This window comes from Haliotis asinina, chromosome 10 (genome assembly GCF_037392515.1).
Source record: "Haliotis asinina isolate JCU_RB_2024 chromosome 10, JCU_Hal_asi_v2, whole genome shotgun sequence".
In the NCBI taxonomy this organism is placed as follows: domain Eukaryota; kingdom Metazoa; phylum Mollusca; class Gastropoda; order Lepetellida; family Haliotidae; genus Haliotis; species Haliotis asinina.
This window is the reverse complement of record NC_090289.1, coordinates 4,301,503-4,328,693: the sequence shown is the minus strand read 5'-3', so window position 1 is coordinate 4,328,693 and position 27,191 is coordinate 4,301,503. Positions and strand designations below refer to the sequence as shown.

The window sequence follows — 27,191 nt, the reverse complement described above, 5'->3', positions numbered from 1 at the left end:
TAAAAAAGTATATCCAGTTTCAAAAACCTAGTTGTCAGTGTATCATCGTTTGTTTGGTTATTGACATGATGTTTTCGTATCAAGTATGAATTGATACATTTCACATGGCCTAAGTACTGCTATAATTTATTTTGTGAAAATTGTCATGATACTCGTACTCATATACTATACAATCATCAATTATGTAGCTACAGCTTGCATCTCAGTAAACCTTCACAACTTTCAATGCCTGCAGATATAGATGCTCATGTATATTAACTCTAGATATGTTGTGTGAAAATGATGACTTACATTTAATTTTTCCTTATATCTGAAATATCAGTTTCATCCCACTAACTTTTAATTCAAATGTTTTGTATTGCAATGGACATGGAAACATTGAAACTGCAACAAAGACATTTATGAAATATAAATTAACATTAAAAAATCTTGTGCACATGACTTTCGCATTATGTTGCATGTTTTTTTGTTTTATATGGTAAAACTTTACATGTGATTACCGCAGTAAATATTTCTTTTAAGATAACACAAACTGCTTTATATAACTGAGTTTATTATGAAAATATAGACATATATAAAAGACAAAACTGTTACAAAATCAGAAACATTGTCATGTAGCACTGACAATCAAATAACTAGGCACAACCTATTGACCTCATATTCTAAAATACAGTTTTGTAATACAAGAATATGGGCACAGTTTCTCATTTCTACACATACATTTCTGTTAATATCACAGAAACTGATTAAGATAACAAGTGTTACAAAAAAAATATATATAAAAGATAAAATTTCTACAAAATCGCAATCTATTTAGACTGGCATTGATGTAAGCAGGCACAGCCTTTTGACCTACTACTCTAAAGTGCTGCTTCCGAATACAGAAATATATGCACATCTCAAAGACTGCAGCAACTGTCATCATTACCCTTTGCGTTAAAAAGGTAACTATAAACGCAAATACATTTTTGAACAGTATTTCAGTTAACACACAGTGTATAGATGTAAGCCCTAAGTTCTGAAAGACTCAGAACCCTTGAACAAACATGTGATATTGACAATGCAAAACCAACCCAAAAGCATATACACTGCACAGGCTCCTGAAACACCTGAGGGAGACAACTCTTAACTCAAGTGATAATTGTTTTAGTCATCGTATAGTTTTCTAGGAGATAATTTCAGTCGGATGTCCTTTTCTGGTGTAAGAATGTTGGCGATTTTAAACGTCAGTACTTTCTGTAAACAAACAAAGGATGAAAAACATGAGAGTATTATGCTGAATATCAGTGACATAAACAGTTATTCACCACACATGGTAAAAACTGTGCAACAGAGATATAACATGATACTGGGGTAGGTCCATCTTGATGAACAGGCTAGCTATGTCCATCTTGATAAACAGAGGAGCAATACCCATCTTGACAAACATGTAGCCATGTCCATTTTGATGAACAGGCTAGCTATGTCCATCTTGATGAACAGAGGAGCAATACCCATCTTGATAAACATGTAGCCATGTCCATTTTGATGAACAGACTAGCTATGTCCATCTTGATGAACAGAGGAGCCATACCCATCTTGATAAACATGTAGCCATGTCCATTTTGATGAACAGACTAGGAATGTCCATCTGGATGAGCAGACATGTTTAAAACTATGCAGGAAGCAAAGGTACATTTAGTACTTTCATTCAACTTCTCATCCCGATATGGCCGAAACTGCCAGTGTGATATAAAGTTTTCTCACTTACTAACTCACTCACTCATACCTGTGTGTCTGGCATGGGTTCCAACTTTATAGATCTCAGAAGATGAGTCAGGGCAATCTTAGTCTCTATCAGTGCTAGTCGCATCCCAACACACATTCTTGGACCATATCCGAAAGACAGGAAGGTCAAAGGATTGATCTTTTCATCATGTCTGAAAGTCCAATGGTGAGAAATAACTTCTAAGGCCACTGATGATGTGGATTAGACAGTTTGGGAACTTTTTTATATGACACACAATCAGAAACAGAAGAAAGGCGCAACCTTATTTTTGTGTAATGGCAGTTCCCTTGCTAAAAGAACATGATTAGGCTTTTTGGTAGTCAGTGTTTGCTGTCTGAAAGGAAGACAGCAGAGATATGAAAGGGGACCTGTTAAACGAAGCACACTCTGTTCAGAAAGGGGATCTGTTAAAGCACACTGAGCTAACAAAGAGGATCAGTCATGTCCCATTGCTAGTATGAAGGTGAGTGAACATCCTGTCGGTCTTTACCAGGTGTGTGGCTTTAGCATTATTATATATCTCAGATATGCATTACCTTTCTGGTCTGAAGGAATCTGGATCCTGGAAGAGCTGAGGGTCTCTTTGCATTGCAAACACAGGGATGAAGATGACTTGTCCCTCAGTGATTGTATAGCCTTTGATCTGAACTGTCTCTGAGGCTCTACGACTCAACCTGAAGGAAACCCATGGGGGCAATATAAGGTAGACAGACATGAGCTCTCTCACTGAATGGTCAATAATTGGAACATGTCCTCCACGTTGCTAAACATAATTAATGTCCAATGCCTTAGTAATGTTTATCTGACAGGCTTGTGATGTATATAGCAGCAGTACAGGATATTGGTGGGGAACATTAGACCTCTCAACAACAGCCAAAGTTCCATCAGAAACATGACAGCATTCCCTTGTCATATTACCAGAGAAAATGAATATGTATATGAACATACTTTGTTTCGCTATATATAATTATCTTCCCTCAAACAAAAATTTTCTGATTGTCTGAGCATTTTTCTACTATTTTCTATGTACATGTACCCTGAAACAAGCGAGTAAGATGTCTGTGTACCCTGCTGGTATTGGTATTTCATGGTACTTATTCTTTATCTTGAATAACATTAAGTCAAGTATGGTATACAGAAATTACTGATGTTTTACAATGCAAAATGATGGAAGGGAGATAACTCTAAGTCTGTTATTGTTGTCAGCGAAATCTAGCAATGGCTACAGAAAGACTTTTTCCGGTGCTTGAAACAATTCAAAATTAACATTGAGGTGTTTCTTAAGATAAACATGTTGTTCACTGGGGATTCACATACCTTCAATGTTTGTTTATGTTTCTTCGGGCGCAGGGAACATAAACAGACATCATGTGTGTGTGTTTGCGTGTGTGTTTTGTCGGCTAAGAAGACAAAACAGAGGTGATTGGATGACAAAAAGTTAGTGATGACACTAGGTGTTCTTGGGAAGGGCAAGTATGTCCAGTCCTACCTGCCATTCACAGTCTGTATTAATAGTGTGTTTGATTGTTGCTTGATACAGTATGGTATTACACCTATCATATGATGATTGCCAGTAAGCTGGGACAATTCTGCGTGACACGACAGAACATTTAGCGATTTTGTTTCACAGTAGTTTGCAAATTCTCACGTCTTATTTAATTTGTTAATTATCTTCCAGTGCTGTGTACAAGGTTGTTAAACCTAATATTCTAATTGACTACTACCTTCATGTGCTGTGTAAAAGTTTGTAAATTCTTTCGTTATATTTAACTTGCTGATTGCCTTTCTGTGTTGTGAAGTTTGTATATCTTCATGTTTTATATATATTTTTTAACTACTTCAAGTGCTGTACTTATAACAAAAGAGAAACATCCAAATTATGTGTACAGGCTACATAGGGAGAGGATGTCCAGACATTTCCTTAGCAGTCGTTTTAGCTTGCTGGTCTGTAAATGTTGCTTAAGTTTTATGGAGAAACCACCAGCAGAAATCTAATGGTTAATAGCACAAGCATTCAAGCCATGTCTCACACCATGCATGGGCCTCTGAAAATATATTTGGGGTTGAAAACTTACACAGGACCAGGTGGGTAGAGTCGGAGCGTCTCGGTGATCACTTTGTCCAGGTACTTCAGTTTCCCAATGTTGTCATAGTCTGGTGGCGCCTGAGGTAGAGGAAAGAAGGCAATGTCTTCTGCTAACAGTTTTCCCCAAGTGGAGGTTTCAATATGTTTGTTTGCTGTTTAATGCTACACTAAAGCTATGTAATGGTGACCTCACATAATCAGTACAGGTCCAGACAATCCAGTGATCAATTTTTGAGCAACAATTCACACCATCAAGAACACATTGTAATTGTTTTATATAACTTGTCGGAAAGAGATCATAACTCTGCATTCAAGAATTCATACTGACATTTCCCAACACTTCTCTGATTTCTTTATATGTCTTCTCCTGTGCATCTTGGTTCATGGCGAGAGAGTATGATGCAAAGGTCAGTGTTGAGGCAGTTGTGTCATATCCAGCAATGAAGAAAACGATTCCTTGACCAACTATTTCATCCACTGAGAGACCTGACAAAGAAATATTTTGCGACAGGTTCACAAATAAGATTATGTCATATAAGTGTGTGATCTTAACGCCATAGATCCCCTACACACTGGATGACCTGAATCAACGGGACCAGTGAGTGATATGATGGGAAAGGTCCTATTTCATTGATATACAACACCACCTACGTCACTGGCATACCCTTCTAACAACAGGAAAGCTACTTACATAGCACTGTATTCCATGTGGCCTGGGCATGCTCCAAGCACATTCAATGGGCATTATAACCTGGTTGTGAGGTGCTAGACCATTCACAGTCATATGACTTATTCCATTGGGTATCCAGTCATTGCTCAATTTGCTGCTTGAACAGAGGCAGTTTTGAAGAGGTTCGCTTGCCAACGGTAAGACAACATGTGTCATCCATGATTTGTTGTGAGGTTGGAAATACATCATAGAAACCTTCAGGAAATAAGCTGCCAACATAGTCACCCATCCAAGGATTCTCCACACCCTAAACACTGCCTAAATTCAACTGACTGGTGCCCTGGCCTCAATGGACAAGACCATACACCACCACCTAAGCCATACTAGCACTCAACACAGTGATGAGGGTGTCTGTACTCACGTCTGAGTGTTTGTTGGTCTGAAGCCTGACCATTGGCTGTGTTAGTATCATCGTCTGTATCATCCTCTATTTCAGCCTCCATCAACAGTTGCAGGAAGTCGCTTCTCTTCTATCAATACAATATACAATATGCTTTCTTGTAGAATTCCATCATAATTATTAACAAGTTACATTTTATTTTTTAGCATCATAGAAGGTTAGAGTATGGTCACATTTTGTTAATGTAAGAGATGAAATGCTGTGTCAAGTGCATGCTGTACGAAGAGCACTAAGCATCTTTATCATTGTAAATATATCTTGTATCTGAAATATCTTGATTGATCGGTAAACTCAACACAGATTTTGATTTCTGCATGTCTAGCAGATACCAGAAAGAATCCCACTTGAAATGAACAATTTTCTTGACACTTTAACATTCCAATAAATAACTTTGATTGAACAAGCAAACACTCATGAAAATTCCCTATTTGGTCTTTGTGCTAACAAAAGCAAACATGCAATGGGGATATCTCACCTTTTGCTGCTCCTCTGTGTCATTCTGTCGCTGTTTCATAATTTCCCTGACAGCGTTTTGGAAAAAATCAAGGACACTTTGTGGAAATATGCCTAAACCCAGCTTTAAGAGGATGGGTTCCAGGCAAGGCACCAACCCTGCACAGAAGAAATGTTATTACAACTCGTCAGTTTGACTTGAGAGGAAAGTCCAATGTGGCAGGTATTTAATGAGTGCCTTTGCCAGGGAGGTAGTACAAACCCCAAAATAGATTTCAGTCACTTTGCTATATATGAGACACCATGATAGTAGGGGCCTATTGAAGGCACCTTGACACTTCAACATCAACGTCTTTAGTATCAACTGCCAGGGCACATTTCAGTTGCTAAACTATGTTTGTGCCACCATGAAATGGGACCTTTCTCACACTACTTCCGTGGGACCAGCATTTGAAACAATTGCCGGCCTGGAGGTGCAAGGCCAGTTATATTGTATCAGACTGGCAGTTTCAACTATTTGCAGGCCCTGGAGGCCTTCACTAAATTAAATCTTTTTTTTTAAACAGAACCTTTACAGGGCTCAATTTTAGACATGTTAACCTACTTGCACCAGGTGCAACTTGAGATAAAACCTTTGTTGCAACTGTCAAATGTCAGATCGCTGTTTTTATTTCAATGTGTAATAAAAGAAATATGTTCCTGAATTATTCCGAGGTTTTATTCAGAAATTTACCCACTCAAAAATTGACTTGCACCTGGGGAAAGTTAGATTAATAAGAAAGTCACTCTTTGTAACATTGGGTTGCACCAGTGCCAGTAACAAACCACTAAATCGAGCCCTGTTTTCACATAATATTTCACTATGTTAACGTTCGTGAATCATCCATGATTCATGTTGTGACACCTTCCAGTTTCACTTCCTGGTATTTCAGCGCTTTGCATATAGGAATCTCAACACCAGTCTTTAACAAACGAAATTGTCTCTCTGCGTCATAAAGTCTCTGTGTGTCATAAAGGCTTCACTAACTTATTTTGCAGAAACAGTCTGAAATTGTGTATAGACTGTAGTCTATTTTGTTTATACTAGTTTGACAAAATGGGCCTTCAGATTTCATTCAGGGCCTGTACATTTTAAAGGGTGCAAGCCGTGATGGCCAACTGGCAAATTAAACTTTACAGTATTACAAACACCATGTGGGACAGGAGAGATGCTGTTTGTGATCATATCACATCCCTCAACAATACTGGGTAGACAACGTGACCCCATACCAACTGGTCTGACTTGTCCGATCCTGAATTTTGGTTAGTAGTACATTACAATTCTGTATCTTCCCCATCTGTTTGATTATCTTGCCAGCACTAAAGGCTTATTTCACATATCACCTTGTCTTACTGTTAATCCTGAAATAGCGTGGTAGATAGTGTAAACATAATGTTTGAACAGCCAATTTACAGAGCCAGAACAAATCCATTCCGCGTAAGATCATATGTACAACGCTATAGAAGAAAGAAGTATGCAACATACCTACTAAGACAGGTAAGAGTCTTCTTGCTTTTGGTAATGAAAATATTGTTTTGGCATTTCTGACAAAAGGGTTGTTGAGATCATTTTGGGAATCGATCTTTATACCAAAGACCGTTTGCGTAATCACGTCCATGGTGTAAGCTCCAAAATATCTGAAAGAGATTATATTAGATTAACGTTATGTAGTATGTTTCAATACAATGATCCTACTCTTTAAAGGGGCACAATCAATGTAGATTTCTGATGAAAACCACTGAAAAACGTTTAGGGGAGTGCTATTTACATCACAGTCAACAGGTGAAGTTTTACGCCCAATGCCAGTGAATAATCTGACTAAAATACAATAGTGATCCAGAACTCCTGATAATTTTTCAAGCAACTGGGTATTTACTCTCATGTCTGTTTATGTATGAGTAATTGTATTTTTGAGGGGTAACTAGCATTTTGTATACTCCCACTAGCTAACAGAATTAAGTACTATTACAAAGGATTTCTTATCCTTATTGGGTACTGAACTCTTCTAAATATATAAATGTACCTCAATAAACTAAAAGGTTTAGTAATTGTCATACCGCCAAACATTTGACAGCCATATCTAAATACTGAACATGGAAGTCATGTGACTACTAGAGTAAACCCCAAACAGTGGCTAGGGCTATAACACACACACACACACAAGCCAATTCAGTTAACTGAGTAAAGAACGCAACATATTAAAGACCTATTAGCTTTTAAGTGATTCTTATGTGTTTTTTGTACTTCCAAATATGTAATTAACTGAGTTGATGTGATTTTTACTGAGTAAAATACACCAATATGCGCCTTATCTTTGCTGAACAAATTATGACTTTAATTGTCAAATTTTGCTCTGGGAGATTAAAAAACCAAAGATGTGTTCAATACATAATTCCAATTCTTTCTTTGTGTATCAACACTGCCAGAAAATTGACTTGTCACATTTACTGTTTACTTACTGAGGTAAGATATCAGAAGAGTATCAATCACAAGCTGCAGTTATGAACAATATCTAAATTAAATTACATTCTGTGAAGGTCCCGGGGTAGAATAGGCCTTCAGCTACCCATGCTTGCCATAAAAGGCGACTCTGCTTGTGGTAAGAGGCGACTAACAGGATCTGGTGGCCGACTCGCTGACTTGGTTGACACGTCATCTGTTCCCTATTGCACAGACTGATGCTCATGTTGTTGATCACTGGATTGTCTGGTCCAGACTCGATTGTTTACAGACTGCCGCCATATAGCTAGGATATTGCTGAGTGCGGCATAAAACTAAACACACTCAGTCACTCATACCAGGACACACATGTTAAGACAAAGATTGACAAACAATGTTCCCTTACCTGTCCAAAGTGTGGTAGTGATTTACATCAGACTCCATATTATGGGAAGAATGCAAGCGTTGTAAAACGCTTGCTCTCAGTTAACATTGCTGATGTGTATCTAGTCCATCTCTTACACACTCAATACAAAATACTGCAGCAATTAATGTAATAATACTACCATGTATATACAGGTAGAGAAATGTATTACAACACATATCATGATACTAAAGGTTCTACAAGAATCACTGTACTCACTCTTTCATGATCAATCCATCTGTTTTCATCATGTCACTGTAGAAGTTTTTTGTTAGTGTGGAGGAACAGTCGTTGATGGCAGCACACATCTAGAAACAGGTGAAAACTCTCATTTCTGTGTTTCCTACATCACTATAACATCAGCTGATACTTACATGTAAGACCCAGGGCCCACTTGCACAAAGCAACCTTAGCGCTACAATGATTGTAACTGCCATTCTCCAAAATTGGCTTAAGATAGGTGTTGCATCAAGATTGCTTTATGCAAGTGGGCACTGGACATTGGTCTCAATAAACTGTCGTCATGGAAACCTATGCATGCATGAAAACTGTATGGGTCAGAGAGATTGCCTTGAGTTACATTAGATGGAGTTCAATGGGATTCAAGGCCTTTATTTGTGTGGGTCCTGGTTGGAAAAATATGGGTCCCAAGCGAAAAATGGAGGCCTCAGAAAAAGGTGGAAAATTCAATAGAGTACTGTAAAAAGAGTGACACAGATTTTGTAATTTACAAGGTACCCAAATCAATATATAAGGGCATCTGTTTCTAAACTTAGGTACAATTCGCTTGTGTTCCAATGGATGCACTCTGCAATGTTACTGAGTCTGTCATTGATATTTTTGTCTTAACAGACGTTGAGTTGTGTGAACGTAGGTTGTTACTTTGCATTCACTTAAAATACTTCTTGTTGTGTCTTCATACCTCTCCTTCTTACAAACTCGGATGTACACTTGTTTGCCTGTAAACCACCACACACAGCAATGTTTCAGCTAAATTAGTATCCTCAGCATCTCCTGGGTATAAGTTCAGATAAATCTCCACTATACCCTGGATATATCTACGTCTCAGCTGTAGATGCATGCAGGGTATAGTTCAGATTTATGGACAAATAAACCCTTGAGATATTGAGGATGCTAAATGAGGTGTCATGGCACCCTGTAAAATATCATCCAGGACCAAACAAACCAGTGACTGAACATTTTCACTAACTACAATTTGTTGTTGAGGTTCTACTCGGTGCCTTGACTTGCTACATGCAGTATATACCCAACAGAAGCGATAAGTCAGTGTGAGAGTGAATTTAGTTTTATGCAGCACTCAGTAATATTCAACCTATATGGCAGCAATCTGTAAATAATCGTGTCTGGACCAAACAATCCAGTGCTCAACAGCATGAGCATCATGTGTCAACCAAGTCAGTTAGTATGACCAACCCCATCCCAATATGAGTTACTGAAAATCAATTCTTCACCGGCTAGAAGCAATGAGAAGGACTCACCCGTCGCAGCTTTCCGCCGCTGAAGGTTGGGGAGATAATGTTTCTGACCCTCTTCCAGGGGGCATCTTCAAGGAAGAACACACTCAGGCTGAGTGGGGATGCAATTAGTTGGAATTTCTAGAACACATGTAAACAATTTTCTAAGCATAATTTCAGGAAATTTAGATAAAACACTTGAGCAAAGGAAATTCTTCTGTGTTTATGCATTAGAAAGTTATTTTCTTTACAAATAATATTGCCAATAAACTAAATAACTGCACTGCTTACAAGTCGGTTTCTAAAAGAGCTGAAACTCTTCACAAGCACCTCCTTCAGAATGTCCAGATCAGATATGACGAAGGTTGGTTTTCTTCCAACAAATATCCTATAATCCAGAAACAAAACTCAACATGAGAAAATACTGAATAAAGAAATACACTGCAATCAGTAAAAGGATGTCTGGTACAGGATCTCTTGCTTTTATACAAGACAATTCAATCACTAAAACTGGCATAATTTTAGGAAGAGTTGTGATAAGCATGTTATCCTGACAGTAACAACTTTATGGAATGAGTGAACACTGTTTACATAACAGTTTGCAATATGTCACTTAACGTTGACACTACTCATGGTTTGATTAGCTTGTTGTCACATACAGCATTCATCAATACCTATATGGATGTACAATATTACATCTGGACTAGACAATCCAGTGACTACCCGATCTTATATGTTGCCTCTTGCAAACAAGTTGCTGAAGATGAGTTCTTACTCCAGATCTCCACAGGTCGTCACTGGGTAACCCAATGCCTAGAAACTGTGTGAGGATGTGATATAAGCACAAAAGATAGATCGTTATCACTCCTCTGCAACTGTTGCATACTAATGAGAGTCGATTGTTGGAACCACAACAGAAAGGATAACAAATACTGTAAACAAAGTTTAGAACAAAAATATTTACAAATAATTTTACTCCCAGCTGTATATCTAGTCAATATGAATACGATGAACTATCGTCAACCAAAATTAGAGATAACCAAGAGAGGAGTTAAATATAGTATAGTGTAACAGATTAGGGTTTCCTGCATCCTCTGTGCATGCACCTACCCAAAGACATCTCCATATTGCTGTTTCCAGTCTTTCAGTTTGTGGAAGAAGCTCTGTTACAATGGAAAGACATCAGAATCATGCAACACATAGTACAATGTCCTCCATGACCAGAAAGTCCATATTTTAATTGTTAAAAAGATAACAAGTTATTACTGCAATGTCTGCTCTGTGTGATTATTTCCTGAAATAACTGACTGGATGTTCAACCGACAATGTCTTAGGTACCATGAGAAACTTGATCAACAATCATTCACAAACATTGCCCCAACTGATATATGACAAATGGTTTCAAAGACTGAAGTGAACCTACCACCCCAGTGGCATGGCCGAGAAGGGGAGTGGGAGGTGGTCCTGGGATACCCCGAGTCTTGAAGTAATCGAAGGTCCATGTTGCGTATCTGAAAAATATACATCAGGATTCTTCAAAAGACTCAATAAACATCACAGCCATGCACAAAGCCAGATGTCAAAAGTCAGAATAATGGTTATAAAGAGTATAAATGACAGCAAGATGACATCATTTATCAACTTACTTGCCCAAAAGGGTAATCTCAAACTTGTTTGTGTTTTGAAATGACTGTGTCACCATGTCAGTAGCCACATCCAGTTGGCCCAAGCTCCTTGCTATCATGGCATGGTGAAAACAGTGGGATGACGATATAGACGACATTACATTGTCCCAAATAATGGACAAAGTTGAAAATAATAGACTGGCATGGAATACGACAATTGAAGACATAATTCTTTCGCAAGCTGCTGAAGTTATGGAAACTCAATCAGTCGTGTTACATGGGTTGACTCAGTTGTCAAACACAGACAAAGATGCAACGTTTCCTGAACTTTCAAACTGTACACTTACTGTGGTCATTAGACTAACAACTGGTCTCTGACATGAACATATTTTACTGAAAAAAGTTCATAATAAAAATGAAAAATAATAATATAATGAAATGGAGCCCTGAGACTTTCTTCATTTTCACAAGCTAAGGAAACCTAGACAAATTTTCCAGATTTGTGTGGGCTTTCTTGGATCTATTTGCTTCAGGGTCTGTACAACAGACTATGTGGTCATGAAAAAACTGTTTCATATGTGTGGGAGCTGTAGGCATAGATTGCTAACTTGTAATGAGCCTATCAAATAGTCGACGTCTTAGGTTCCTTCAAGCCACGGTGTAACTAATAGACACCACGGGTAAGATTTGAGGGACCACCGGCAATGTAAGTTGGCTAATGGTACAATGTAAGTTGTATGCTTCTCATGAGGGTAATACAGTCTGAAGAATGCCTCTTTGTAAATTGTAGCAATGGCACCGGTGCCAAGCGGCTCTCCAGTGTAATGAGGTGGTTTTGAGTCTTGTCCTGCGTGACGAGCCAATGTTGAAACATTCCATCATTCCACTAAAGTACTGAGACAGCTGAAGTGCAATCATTGAGGTGTCAAGGCAACAGATATACTGGCTAGTGACCAGTTATTACCATTTTTCAGCGTTTTTTAACAATTTGGTTCATTCTTACTTGACATAATGAAACGAAATTTATCTTAATGACGGATTAGCTATTCACTGATGTTCCCTTCTTGTTGACAGTACAATCGTGTTTCTCTGAAACATGGTCAACAGGAAGTGCAGTAGTGTATATTGTAATTTCTCACTACTAACAAGACCAGCTATTGACATTTCTGAATTTTTCAAGTTCTGCACAAAACGAGTAGTATAGGGAATGGGGGTTTTAAAACACTTTCAAAAAAAGTCTCTACAACGCCTTATTTACTAACTAAGGCGTTGGTTGGGCCCTTAGCTCTTGCTACTATTACCCCTACTACAAAAAAGTTGGCGGTAATTACTGTGCCTATGTCACGTTTATATCGATGAAACAGTTTAACGTGAACCGCCTATGATCTCTTTGGTGTTCATAATAAAGGCTTGTTGGGCTTGGGGGTTTTAAAACACTTTCAAAAAAAGTCTCTACAAAGCCGTATTTACTAACTAAGGCTTTGGTTGGGCCCTTAGCTCTTGCTACTATTACCCCTACTACAGTGTGTTGGTAGGAGGTAACACTGTGCCGTACGGTACGATCAATAATTCTTCTCTTACAAACCCCCTACCCGGCCCATCCCTCAAGTAGTACAAGTTAGGTTCGTCGGCTTTCATATCCACTTTATCTATGTTGTAAGTTTTGACTGACCATATAGGATCGGTGGCCCGCTTACGGCTATCACCCTCGTGTTCCCCTGGCTGGTATAGATACCTCACTAGGGCCCTATCTGGTATCTGTTTCTCCTTCCCACGCAATGGAGCGGCCGACTCTGCAACTATTGATTTTAGTTTGATAGCGTCTGCCGGTTTCTTACCGTTTCGTGTCCATAGGCGACAGGGACGTCTTGTTTATAGTCAGTCCGTATATCTTATGTCCATCACTTCTAAGTGTGTTCATTTTATGCCTAAAGGTACGGGTCTTGAACAGGGCTTCCTTGAATCTGGCGTGTTTGATGTGTTGTTTCACCACATACTTCTTAACCCCCTTAGCCTTCCGGATCTCACTATTGTCGGCTTTCAGTATGGAGTACATCTTAGGTCTCAAACCTATGTACTCGGCTATGGGCGTGCCAGCACACTCGTCCTTCATCTTACCTAGGACCTTTTTATTTACCATACTGTGTATGGTATGGGTCTTAGGGTAGTCGCTGGTGTCGTATAAATCGAGGTGTTTTTTCATGTCCTCGTACACGTCCTCGGTTCGAATTTCTAACAGCAGGGAATCCGTGTCAGTGTACAGCACTTCACACCTGTCGCCGTACTGTTTCTTGAGCTCGTTGTAGTAAAAGTCGTACATCAGGTGTTTGGATAAATCGAGGATGCTCATCCCCACGTAAACAGGCCGGTTGAATTTTATGTGGCTTTTCTTCATGTGTAGGGCAACCAGGTTGTCTGTGAATATCTTACTACGGTTGAATGCCGGACTGACTATTAATCTCCTGAGCTTGTCTTCCTCACTCGACCGAACCAGCTTCACGGTCACGCGTTTCCTCAGGTTCTCCATAGTCTTACCAAACACCGAGTTGTTCATGAGCTTGTAGAGATTTTTCTCAAAATCACTGGTGGCTTTTTTTCGTAGGTCTGTGTTCATTCTGATGTAGGGCTCCATCCATGGGCTCTGGTCGAACATGAGCACCCTGTGTATTTTGGTCAGCCTCATACCCAACGACAGGTACAGCTGTAGGTTGCGATAGTGAACGATGTACTTGGTCTTATTCATTAAGTTAGGAACGAGTTTTTCAACGTCTGTCACACGCCCACCTAACAAGTTATGTTGGTACTCAGACATCCAGTCTGGGTTAACCCTCATACGTTCGGGGGCCAGGGGGTAGCTGTTGTGTGATGTGTGTAATTCCTTGGTATACTCTAAGTCAACCTCGAGGATATACCCTTTGTTCGAATCTGGTGCAACCCCCATAACATCAACGTGGGGTACCCATTCGAATCCCCCTGTAGGTAGATACTGGCTCATGGCCCAGCCGTACAGGTTGTTTGCGTCGAGGTAGAGAATGTGATTGGTTGGCTTGTTAGGATCGTAACCTTTCACGTATTGATTATTTGCTTTTGCGTATTGTTTGGATGCCATGGAAATCCCACCTCGCAAGCCTTTCTCAATGAATAGGTGCATGTCGTAATCTGTGAGCAATTCCAAATTAACTCCGGTCTTTTTAAGCAAGGCGTCCCACGACAGACCTGGGCTGGTGTAATACCATGCGGGGTCGAGTTTATACTGCTTGAAACACGTCCGCCTAAACGTCTCAAACACGTCGGCTAACAGCAGTACATCTGTCCTCAAGTACAGGTCGTGATAATCACCCAGGTTCTTACAACCCAGTTTATTCCATACGTTAGTCGCGTGCGAGTAATCATCTCGTGAGACGGACGCCTCATTCAGCTTGCTATAAAAGCAGTCAATAGGGGGTAGTCTGGTCTCGGTGAACTTGACCCAACTATCCATGTACTCATAGGGGTACACACCCTTCCTCATAAGCAGGGGTCTAGTCTCAGCGCCTGTGTATCGATCGGTGATAGGGAAGGTATTGTTGGCCTTGACCAGACTGTCGAGTGACGACAGGAGGAACTGAAACGAGTCAATGAACCTAAGTCCTTTTAAGCTGAAGGAGATGTATCTCTCCATGTTGTTGGGGATGCACGTTATATTACCATCGATTTTCGCGATGGCCTGCATGATCAAGTGTGAGTCGTACCCTCTCAAGTTGTGAAAGACAACAGGGATGTTTATTGTCTTAGGGTTGATTTTAAGCTTGAGGTTGCACGCGCTGTGAGCGGCGCCTCTATACTTACTAGTTATGTGGCTGTCATCTCTCACCGAATCACCGTTAAGTGGTGAGTCACACACGTGACAGTTAGTGCTACTAGCGTGAGCTAGCCTGTCGACTCGGGTCATACGCATGGGAGCGATTCTATACAATGCATTCCTAATAATTTTTTCTTCCTCCTGCAAACACTTTAGAAACCTTTCAGCCGCGTCAGGGCCCCTATACACTACCGGAGCTTTCGTTTCCCCGTCACAACGGACGACAATGTATCCAAACCCACAGGCTTTATGCTCTTGTGTTTTGTGGGTGAAGCTACCACTGGGGGCTGTGGGGGATTCTCCCACAACCAAGGCTTCGAAGTCGGCGTATATGATATAAGGCACAGACATTTGGTTCTTGTGGTTACCGAATTTTAGGATATTATCACCTTCCTTAGGCATGTCGACTCGTATGGCCGTCTGCCCCACACCTTGGCAATCCTCCCGGTGGGATTCTTATAAATCAGCTCGTGTGAAGCCATGTAGGCATCGTTCACAGAAGTGGGTCTTTTCTCTGTGTGCCGATTGGTCATACAACAGCCTGCTAAAGTGTTTTATCCATGTGTAGTGATACTTGTCACCTCGCTGGATCATGAATATATTGATAACTTGGCGATCCTTCACCCCGCTGACCCTGTGTACTATTGTTGTGTTACCTTCGTGCCCAAAGATATTTATAGCCAGATTATTCTGTTTTTCTACTTTAGTGATCTGGGATATGGGGGTGGGTTCATCTATACCATCCCAGTTGAGCCCATCATCCTGAGGATAATTAGAAGGCCTGTTCGGATTAGTGTCAGCTGGAAATAAGGCTGACCTGATAGCTAACCTCAGGCAATCGTTTCCTCTATTCTTAACGTTTACTATGGCATGTTTGTTCCTATAGTATGGGGGCAAGGCTAGGTATGACCCGCCTCTGAACGGCACGTAGTTAGCTATGTCTAGATAGACATTATCGATTTTATCTACAGCCCACCCGGACCCCAAGTGTGTGTAGCGTTCTAGGTTTTCTCGTATCTGCTGAAAACTGGTATCGATTGATGTGTCAATGGTCTCTGTATGTGTGACGACCTCTTGTTTACCTCGGAAGTAAGGCTGAACATACTCAGTGAGGTCCCCAACCTGCTTATCGAGCGACATTTTCACTGTGATCTGAAACTTGATACTTCCTAGGTTATTTAGTTCCTGGTTGACCTTATCAGCTATCAGAGGCTTGATATCTGTAATGTCTATGTTTCTATCAACGTGCATGTGCCAACCTCTCAAATAGTTGCCTACAGCGCGCTCAGTGCGCACGAACTGTAGGTCAATAGCTCTATTCTGTCGTAATAATTCTAAAAGTTGTGGTTTTCTCATACGGGAATACCCGCCTAAACCCAAATCGTGTGCCTCGGCTTTCAGTTGTTTTACAGTGGTACGTGCTACAGGGGTATGTGATAACAATTCGACTAACCCGGCTCTCCCCAGTTTTGAATAACCCGTGTATCCAAGCTGTTTTGCTTGAGCTTTTAATTGTTTTACCGTAGGGGCTTCTAAACCTAGTAATCTCAACAATGCTGACTTCCGCATTCGAGAATACCCGATCACACCTCTCTGTTTTGCGACCCGCTTAAGCTCGCGTACAGTAGTCATAGTGTTTACACCTAACATAACCAATGTCTAATTGGAGTCTATCTTGAGCAGTCGCCTACGTTCTTTTATGTAGCCCTTTTTATTCTCGTAGATGAGTTGATGTCTGACTACGTTCGCTCCGTGAGCTTTACATAGACAGTAGTGCCCTTTAACCCCGATACCACACACAGAACACGTGTAGTTAGGACTTCCCATATGGAAACAACAGAACCTAGCCCTGCATTTCCTACCACAGGCCTCGGTCTTCCCCATAAGTATGTATTCACATCGGTATGGAGCGGGTCTCATGTTTACTTATATGGGTATTTAATTTAATTGCTTCGCAACCAACGCAGTAGCTGCTATACCCAACACTATGAAGCCCAGTTCACGATTCATTTGTCCCTTGGATGGTGTGTAGTACTGAGCGAGTGTGGGTTTATTGAGCGGTTCCAATCGTTTACCAGTTAGTAGGTAGTATTCTTTCATTGCTTCATCGACATCGTTGAATGTTTGAACGGCATGGTTTTCACGCGTGAGTTGTTCGTTAATAATCGATCCTCTGGAGGCGTTTTTTAGCGTACTCGGCCTGTGCCTTTTGTAATTTCTCAGTAGCGAGATCGTGCCGCTTCCTTTCTTCCTGTATTTCAGCCGCGTGGTCATCTCGTAGTTTCGAGAAGAGGAAATTACTCCCGGAAAATGCCAGGGCATTCACTAACGCCCCACCGACCATCATAGCTATCGTGGCCATCCTATATTTATTTCATTATATTTTCAGGTATTATTCCTTGTTTTACTAGGATGTCTTTTGTAGCCATCGCCATACCAAGGTTCATTATGAGCATACCCATATCCTGCAGGTTGAAATCTAGCTTGATAGTTGGTTGTTTAAGCACCATTTTAGTCAACCGAGCGTACCCTACGGCTAGACTGGCGACCACTGTGGCGTGGTATGCGTCGTTGACGAACGTTTTCCCCTCAGACATTATGTATATGATATAAAAATATTTAAATTATAACATGATATGCGGGTCGACAGTGGGGGTTACCACCTCACTGTTGGGGGGTACCTCACTGTGGGAGGGTACGCCCACGTATAACCATGTTATAACCACGGCAGCGCCTACAGCCAACAACAGTCGGGGGTTGATAATTTTATGTTGGTTACACCACCGTTTTTTACCGGCAGCTACTCTCTTGGGATTCTTCTGCCTGGTTACTGTTGGGGTCACTTCCCCCACTGGTTCCTGTGAAGGGGTCACCTCGGGAGGGGTTTCCCTCACTGTGGGGGGTACCTCCACTGGTTCCTGTGCAGCATCCATCTATACTATTATTATTATTTTTTCTCTCAAATTGACAATGCTTTGCCGTGATAATCGCCGCCGTCACTGGAGCCAACAACATGCCATATTTGTGGTACAGCTCGCAGCTGATAGAGCTCACGGCGTGTTCGATAAAAGGGTCTTTCTCGAGGTCCTCCCACAGGTAAAGTCGGCGCTCTGGTGGAATGGGAAGGAAGTATGACACAATACCGGTGTATATCTGGGTCATAGCCGATCCTATTGTCTTTGTCATTTCTGCTCCGAGCCGGGACTCGTATCTAGCGTACAGCTTATCGATTTCTTCGGCTGACATTTTGTGAATTTTATCCGGAGTGTAGTCTCCAAAGTAATGTTTGGCTTTGCCGCCAACAACCAACGCCACCAGTTTCTCTCGCTTGTCATCATCCCCAGACAATTGTTCGAGCAATTCCTCACACTCCATCTTATAATATAACAAGTAAGATTTAGTTTTAACTATATAATACCCGATGCAGACAAAACACAGAGAAATGAAGGTTAAGTTGCACACGACAAACACTTCAAATATCATAGCTATACTTAGCATTTGCTTAGCTTTAGCTTAGCTTTGCTTAGCTTTTGCTTAGCTTTGCTTAGCTTTAGCACACTCTATATGCTACTGGTTGGTTGGTCTTGAGCACGAGCTTAGCGTGTTTAGTTTCAGCGAGCTGTTTCTTCACCCGTTCCCGTTCTAATTTGCTCATCACATCGTTCCCTCTCAAACACTCCTCGAACGAATCCCTGTCCTTGCAGTGAAATAAGGCCACCCATCGCGTCTGCTCCCTGAGGTCTTTCAACACCGAGTTGAACTTCTGCGTTAGCACCCAGACGCTGTGATTTGCATGCCGGCCGGAGAAGGCCAGGTACGATAGCATGTCTCTCTTTTTTGTTATCTCGCGATTAGCGCTGCAGTCGTCCAGTATGAACAGCGTCGGTTCCCCTTTAAATTTCTCGTGAAGAGCTTTCAACCAGTCCTGCAGGCGTGTTCCAGGGTCGATTTTGTGTACGTCCGGGTCCGTCATCACCCAAGGTCGCGCGTACGTTTTATTCATGCTCAGAGTAGGGCACATGATAACGATGTTATCGAACACATCCTTGTAGTAACCCTCCAACATATCCAACACGAAAACGGTCTTCCCACAGCCAGTCTGCCCGCACACTATGGCGCAGTGTGGGTCAGTGGGGAGGTCAATAGATGGCTTGCACGAATCTCCCATTGTCTATATTAAGTTGCGCGTCCATAATAACGTACAGATATAATTTCAACTTACCAGCGGGTCGAGCCTTCTTAGTAATCTGGATGGTTATCCCTTCGCTGCCGTTATCTATACGGCGCCCGCTACCGTGCAGTTTATCATCATCCGTGGATCGCATGTCCAACCATAGGGCGTACTTGGTGGTCAGGTATTCACCGATCTGCACGGAGCCGAGGTCCAGGTCCTTTGTTATGTAATCCCCCACTGGTAGCTTTTTTATCTCATCCCACTGCTGGTGTGGTCTCATACCATGACTGAACAGCTGGTTGGGCACGCCCTCGATGGTCACTTCCACCTTTTCAATCTCGGGGTTGAAAAACTTCTCGCTGTCCCTCCAGAATGGTTCGTAATCCTCCACGGGGACGACCAGGATACCTTTCATCGATCGCGCTGGCACGTTCAGGTTGATATTCCACACAGTGTCGCTCTTATCTCGCACGACTGATCTATGCCTCAGTACGCGATCGTACAGGATAGCCATCTTCCCAGAGTACTGGCTTCGAACCTGCCTGGCCAGCTCCGGGCTAGTGACCATGTCGAACTCCAGAGAGATGTTGTCTATGGCATAACTGGCCTCATCACCGTTCGGCGTACGCACTACTTTGCTATAGTCGTTAAACGTGAGCTCGTATTCGAGCCTATCACCCAGCGCGGCCTGGTAAAACGGCGCGTGTCCCGTGAGCAACTCGAAGTCGAGCGGCACGCAGAATCGATTCCCGTATGCTCGAGCGATGGCCTTTTCACCGTCCGATAGCTTGTCTTGCTGGTCTGGCGTGAAGGCATACCCTATGCGCAACCGGGTTGATTTGCTGATACCCTGGTACACATCATTGACTCGTTCTCCCTCGCTTTTCCAGAGATCCCCGTAGCAGTGAAACACGTCGCTGTCGTCGATGCTCAGCACCTCGTTACCGCTGATCTTGACGGTCGTTTTCTTGATGATAGCTCGCCCCACGTTCCGCACTAGCTCGCGTTTGTCGTTGTCGGAGGTCAACGTGGATATTGAACGCCACTCGAACAGTGCCTGGTACAATGAGGTCATTCTCACCAAGGTTTGGAAATCTAACCAGCAGAGTTTGATTCTGGTCTATCTTGCTGGGATTGTTGGTGATGGTCACCGACTGACGCACGGCTCTGGCTCCTAATGGCTCTCTCAATCTTCTGAAAGGATCTAATTTTCTGCCGTACATTGTTATATATAAATGAAATATATTTTTAATACTAAATAATGGATGAAGACATACCTATGGGGGAGATGTGGCATGATCCTATGGATGATACAGGGGCCGAGCAGGAGACCTCATTCTCGCTAGGTGACACACTCATGAAGGAGGACACCGTCAACGATTATTACAACGCAGTTGAAAATAAATCCAAACTCAAGCCGTTGGTAAGGGACTATTCCAGGTTTACCCTCGATAGCAATGGCACGCTGCGTTTGAAGGCTCACCCGGAGATCGATCTCGTGAATAAACGCACTAGAGAACCGCTTGCTTTATCAACACTGGGCAGTCGACATGGGAGTGACTTGATCCGCGATGAACTAGGTTTCATAGATTACGGTGGCGCGCGACCTAAGCTTCCTCCGAAGGTCCGTCAAGATATGCAAGCTTATGATATTAAAAAGGTGTTGGCCGACTGCGAGAACAAGCCCTTCCCGGGTTTCGAACATACCTTTCGGGAACTGCGGGGGTTGGACCTGTTGATGCAAACCATTCGTGGTCAGCTCTGGAAAAGCACGGCCAAAGCGGGCGAGATAGACGACAACATCAACTATGAAAAGGAAAAACTCGGTGAAACTGAGGACGAGTCTATGAAAGCCACCATCGAGGAACGAATACGTAATTTGGAAGAGGAAAGGCAGGTCTGGTTGGAGACAGCGTCCGGCTACAAAGAAAAGCTTCGATCCCAGACCAACCGTGTGCGGGAAACCATCAATCAAGTCCTCTACCGAGACACCACGTTAGCAGACAGGATTCGGATATTGTTCCGGGAGCAAGGGATCACCATCGCCAGCATTCTGACTGCATTGGGTTTCATCATATCAACCTTGGTGGTGTCACTGACAGGGGGTACCCCTGTGGGGGGAACTCCCACACCCCCCGGCGGTGGTGTTAAAGACTGGATAAAAAAACTCGGGGAAGGCCTAGCTAAACTGGCTGGTAAAGCCGCCGAAGCCCTTCCCGGCATCCTGGGTAGCATCGTCTCGTGGTTGTTGGGCGCTCTGGCTAAAACTGCCACGTGGCTCAGTCAAAACCTGTGGGCAGCCATCGTCGCCGTGGCGGGTCTGGTGTACGTAGCGGCTAAGAAATTTTTAACCAAATAAGCCCTAAAGCTACCCCACCAACCACCAGGGCCGTTTTACTATCAATATGCTGCTGATTGGAGGCCTGAATATGGAGGGTCACCTCCTGTGGTGTTGGTTGAACTTTAGACTCCGGGGGTGGCGCCACTATACCCGTTTCACGTGGTGGGATGTGTGGGATATAGGGGGTGTTAATATCGGGGTGGATACCCAACTTTTGATCCGCCGTGGCTATGACTATTTTGTTGTTATAACCCACCACTTTTTTTACTCTCAGTTGCATATCACTCGGAGCCATGTACAACCCCACGCCAAACACGTAATTGATTTTCGATCTGGCGTATTCTAACACGTTTTGGTAACGGTCGATGGCCCGCGGGAGATCAACTGGAGAATTGATAGCATCCTCAACGTTGGAAACGAACTGTTTCTGAGTGTCGTAAGCAGTTCCCTTACCGAGGATGTTGGAACGCGTCATCGACTGCGCACCCAACAGCGCCTACACGTACGTTCGAATCGAGTCGTTCAAGCGTATTGTACCAGCACGAGTGAATCCTTTCGATGTTTTTGAGATCATTTTAGTCCAGGCTGTGGCTGCATCAGGATTGGTTTGCTTTATGCAGCTGACATGGATCTTTTCATTCGTTGTGGGGCCTGTAAATGTATGACGGTTTGGGTTGTATGTACCATCTTTAGAACCGGCCATATATGTTCCGGACCTGTAGAAGTACACGAGAACTATACCGAGACCATGGTTCACACCAGGAAGGCGAAAGTCTTTATTCGTTGGAATCTCAAACTCCCCACAAACACGTTCATAAGCGCGTTTATCATAGGGGTTATTCGTCATACTCCACGCTTTATCTTGGGGAAGAGGAGCACTTATTTCCTTCAATATTCGTCTCGTTTGATAATAAATATGAAACAAAATGACTGCCTTACTCAGTTCGTCTATACCGTAGTCTAGTGTCACACCCGACCCTGTCGTCGCACACCACACAGCAAAGTTGAGTTGGTTCTGCCAAAACTGCATTGGGTTTTGATTCCAGTTTACCACCGCCTGCGCGTTATTAACGGACACGATATAGTTTTCAAAGATATTAATAAAGGTTGTTTTAAACCCCGTACTACCTACCACCACGATTTTCAAGTGTGCTAAGTCCATATTATAATATATAAATTATATATTATAATATGTACATAACACTTCCAGGAATAACGAGCGGTGAGGCCGTTCAGCTGACGCACGCGATCGATAACACGTCAGGCCAACTCGAAGTCGCACTCTGCGATATCACCTACCTACCGCAATTGACTAACATCAACGCCAGCAACAATAAGCTGTTCGTCAGTGGAACTCGCAGCCAGATAACTGACGGCTACTACAGCGTGTGCTCTCTAAACGACGAGGTCTTCAAACCCCTTGGAGCCGAACTCAAGATGAACGACTCAAACGGTACAGTGGTGTTAATCAACAACGGAAGAAACCCCTTGAGGCTCGGCCGACCATTAGCGAGGATACTCGGTATGTCTCCTGACGAGATAAAACAAACAACAACCGTCACAGGCACGAAGTTACCCGATCTAGTACCGTACCGAGAGCTGTACATTCATCTCGGTCAGGTGAGCACAACGTACAACATTTAAGGAGGTCACCCTTCCACTATACTGAGAGCAGTGCCGGTGAAAACTGAGAAATACAACGACAGTAGAACCGAGTCGTTTTCACCACGGCAGTATAAGAGATTAATCCAGGGCAACATACCTGAGCTGACAATATCGGTGTTAGATATAAATCATAATCCTGTAAATATAGGATACCTCAGCTTAACGCTTCATGTAAAATGACCAGCGCACAAGGGCCCGGAGTGAAAAAATGCGTCAATATCGGGATCTCCGACCTCGGAGACACGCGCGGTTTTGACGCTCCCGGAGTAGATGGTAAAACGTACGCCTTGCAACTGAAAAACAACATTTACAAACGCGTTGAAGTCCCCTCCGGTGGAACCCTAAGTGATATAGTAGATACTACAAGAGCAACAGTCAACACTAAGTACGCCCTTGTCAACACCGGTAATAACTGGATAATATACCCATCGTTCGGGAGTAAACTGTTCGACTTAGACGATGTTGAGAGCACTACCGTCGCCCGAAACAAGCCATATATACTCGTCTTCACCGAAGATGACAAGTGGGTGTTGTTACCCGATAACGACTGGTTTCTCAATATTAGGCTCGGCTCCCCCTACGTGTTCACGGATAACAAAGACAACCACCTAAACAAAGTCGTGAACAATGGAACCCTGCTCGTGGCTTACGTCCCAACTCAGAGACGTAGCGTAGTCGTCAGCCCACTCGACACTATGGCAGCCCACATGCTATCGAGTAAACCGGCCATACAAAACGTGAAATTGCAGTTGGTGTCTGAATTCGAAGGCGTGGTCAGTATACTAGAGAGTCTACCGGCAAACTCAACACTGATCATCAAAGTCTACCTAGGGGAACCATCGGGGAATGATGTCGAGATCGTGAAGGGGATCAAACTCGGGTGGGGGAAACGACACCAGTATCAAGTTTGCAACGTTTACGTGCGGGTGGGTGTCGGCTCCAACACCAGTCTGCAGGGGGTCAACGTGATCGTGGAAAACAAGATATCACTAACTAATATCTTCCTGCCTGACCACATACACTTCATGGGTATGAAGTTCACCCCTGAACTATTATCAGAAAACCAGTTGGAAATTATATCGTAATAGTATAATAATGACCAGTCATCGTCCCAACACTACGCTTAACGACCTAGGAGATACGGAGGGATTCGATCAGCCTGGTGAGGAAGACACCTTATATATCCTGCACTTCAAAGACAACGTGTACAGACGGGTGTCGTTATCAGATTTTAAAGAGCCCAAATGGCTGATCAACTTAACACTCACCTCACCTTATATCACAATGGACGCAGATTTGTGGGTCTCTAAGATTAGGAACAACGGTATCTGGGTCGGGGATTTCATTCCGGAGAGGGAATTAGCACCCACGATAACTACTAGTACCGAAAAAAGTAGGTTAAGGTCTAACGCAAAAAAAAATAAATTAACATTTATCAATAATACTTATGGAGATATTGTTTATAGAATATTCCCCCCTTTCACACTCATCATAGAAGTCTTTTTGTTATACAATAAAAACACCTCAAGAGTACACCAAATTTTACCCGGGGTGTCAATACACTGGTATGACGAACACATAAACAAATATTGTCGTATTGTTATACAACAGGAAACCCCCACGGGTCCTATAAACAGCTTAATAAGCCTCAGTGGGGTTTTTATTACAACAGGAAAGTCTATTAACCTCTCACCTATTACCCTGAATATTAGTCTAGAACTTGTAGACTTCAAATTCATTGATAGACTATTAACTGAAACCCAATTAAAATATCTTTCATAATATATATTATAGGATGGGTCTGTACCCAGTCGTAGAGGAAGTAGCGAAGACGCTGGAAACCGTAGATGGGTTCCGCTTGAGGCAGTTATGTGATGTGAAACGCCAACTAGAACAAGACCGTGACACGCGGAAAGCACTATGTAAAAAGTACCATAGAGCTTTCAATATCGTGGACGGGGCTGACACTACCCTTATGGCAACCAGCATGGGACTAGGGGCGGCAGGTGTTGGGTTGTTAGCTACCATCGTGGCTGCACCTATAGTGCTAGGTATTGAAATAACAGCTGGGATAGCAGGGGTGTTAGGGTTGGCGCTTAAGTTAGTATCACGCAGACTGCATCGTAAGGCATTGAAACACGACGAGATCAGGGTTCTGGCCGAAGCAAAGCTCAACACAGTGAGTGAGCGTATTTCCACGGCACTCTCTGACAGTAAGATCTCAGAAGAAGAGTTTCGTTCAATCTTCTCTGAACTCACAAAATATAACTGAATGAAACAAGATATTCGGTCCAAATCTCGTAAGTCTGCTATCAGTGAGGACGAGAAAAAAAAGTACATAGAACAGGGGATACAAAAAGCCCAACAAGCCTTTATTATGAACACCAAAGAGATCATAGGCGGTTCACGTTAAACTGTTTCATCGATATAAACGTGACATAGGCACAGTAATTACCGCCAACTTTTTTGTAGTAGGGGTAATAGTAGCAAGAGCTAAGGGCCCAACCAACGCCTTAGTTAGTAAATAAGGTGTTGTAGAGACTTTTTTTGAAAGTGTTTTAAAACCCCCATTCCCTATACTACTAAACGTGACATAAATTTGGTAATAAACCTAGATCTATTGTGTTCCACACCTTTATATATATACTGGGGAAATTTCAAAAATGGAATTTGTATAAAAAAAAAAAAGAAATCAGAACATAGATCTAACTCGCTCTCATTGTGAATGATGACAGTACTGCTACACACCGACAACTGGTTGCTAGCGAGTACCATTTTATCTACTTAGAGATGTTGCAATGAATTTGCCTTACCTTTCACACTGATGACACTAATTAGTGCACACCTCATATTCTGGTTTCTCTTCACTTGTTATAAAAAGATATGTGCTGATTTTATTTCAATATATTTAATATTTTATATTATTTTATTTCATATTTTAGAAAATGTCAAACACGCCTTTACTTCCTAGGATTTTCTCCGACAGAAAATCAAAACTTGGACGTATGTAAAATGCACATTTCGAGAGTTAAAATTGCATTTTCTCTTGAGTGAAAAATCTAAATTAAATCTTACGGTTGGGTCGATTTCTTATGTCGGGAGGTAACAGGAACCATGAATATTTTTTTACATATTGCCTAAAGTTTGAAAATAGATATGCCCACTCACTGACTCAGCCAGGGGCCGGATTCACCAAACTTCTTAGAAATTCTAAGAAGTTTGGTGAATCCGGCCCCAGGTGACATTCATGGCGCACCTGAACTAAATTGAAGTACACTGATTATGAACGGTCAACTTACATATAGAATAGGATTGCTGTCACCAAAGCCAGGATGAGATACAGAGGCACACACATTAGCCCAAAGATCTCCATGTTGATGAGACGATTACAGTCTATATTTCCTGAAGCGGGCTGTAAACATCCGGTTTTCGTACAACACTAGGCGGATACAGACTGAAATAGAAATGTGTAAAATAGAAAACCAAACTGCCTAAAACGGCCTCGGATTTAACTGACGAAACTGACATTTGCAGGCCGATTTGAGCAAGTACATGTGAAACAAAAACAACTTTACACTTTCATCATGTTAGTTGTTGTGTCAACAACATTTAAAGGTTATTGGTCTAGATCTATTCATACATTCGTCTCATGCTTGACAAACATCGATCACCTTTCACAGAATAAAAGAATCTATTATCTGTTCATAAAATTATCATCATTCTTTATTAT

At 42.2% G+C, this 27,191-nt stretch overlaps 1 protein-coding gene across 1 annotated transcript; it reads right to left on the bottom strand.

Moving 5' to 3' along the window:
* Positions 1-533: 533 nt before the first annotated feature.
* On the bottom strand, positions 534-26,930 carry LOC137299207 (cytochrome P450 3A29-like). The gene is made up of 14 exons (XM_067831795.1): positions 26,761-26,930; positions 11,239-11,326; positions 10,926-10,978; positions 10,107-10,203; positions 9,840-9,956; positions 8,560-8,648; positions 6,963-7,114; positions 5,460-5,596; positions 4,946-5,054; positions 4,183-4,340; positions 3,844-3,932; positions 2,305-2,442; positions 1,769-1,919; positions 534-1,236 (listed from the first exon to the last, which is right to left on the bottom strand). The coding sequence occupies exons 1-14, from the start codon at positions 26,832-26,834 to the stop codon at positions 1,147-1,149; spliced, it is 1,542 nt and encodes a 513-aa protein (XP_067687896.1). The 5' UTR covers positions 26,835-26,930; the 3' UTR covers positions 534-1,146.
* Between the last annotated feature and the right edge of the window lie 261 nt (positions 26,931-27,191).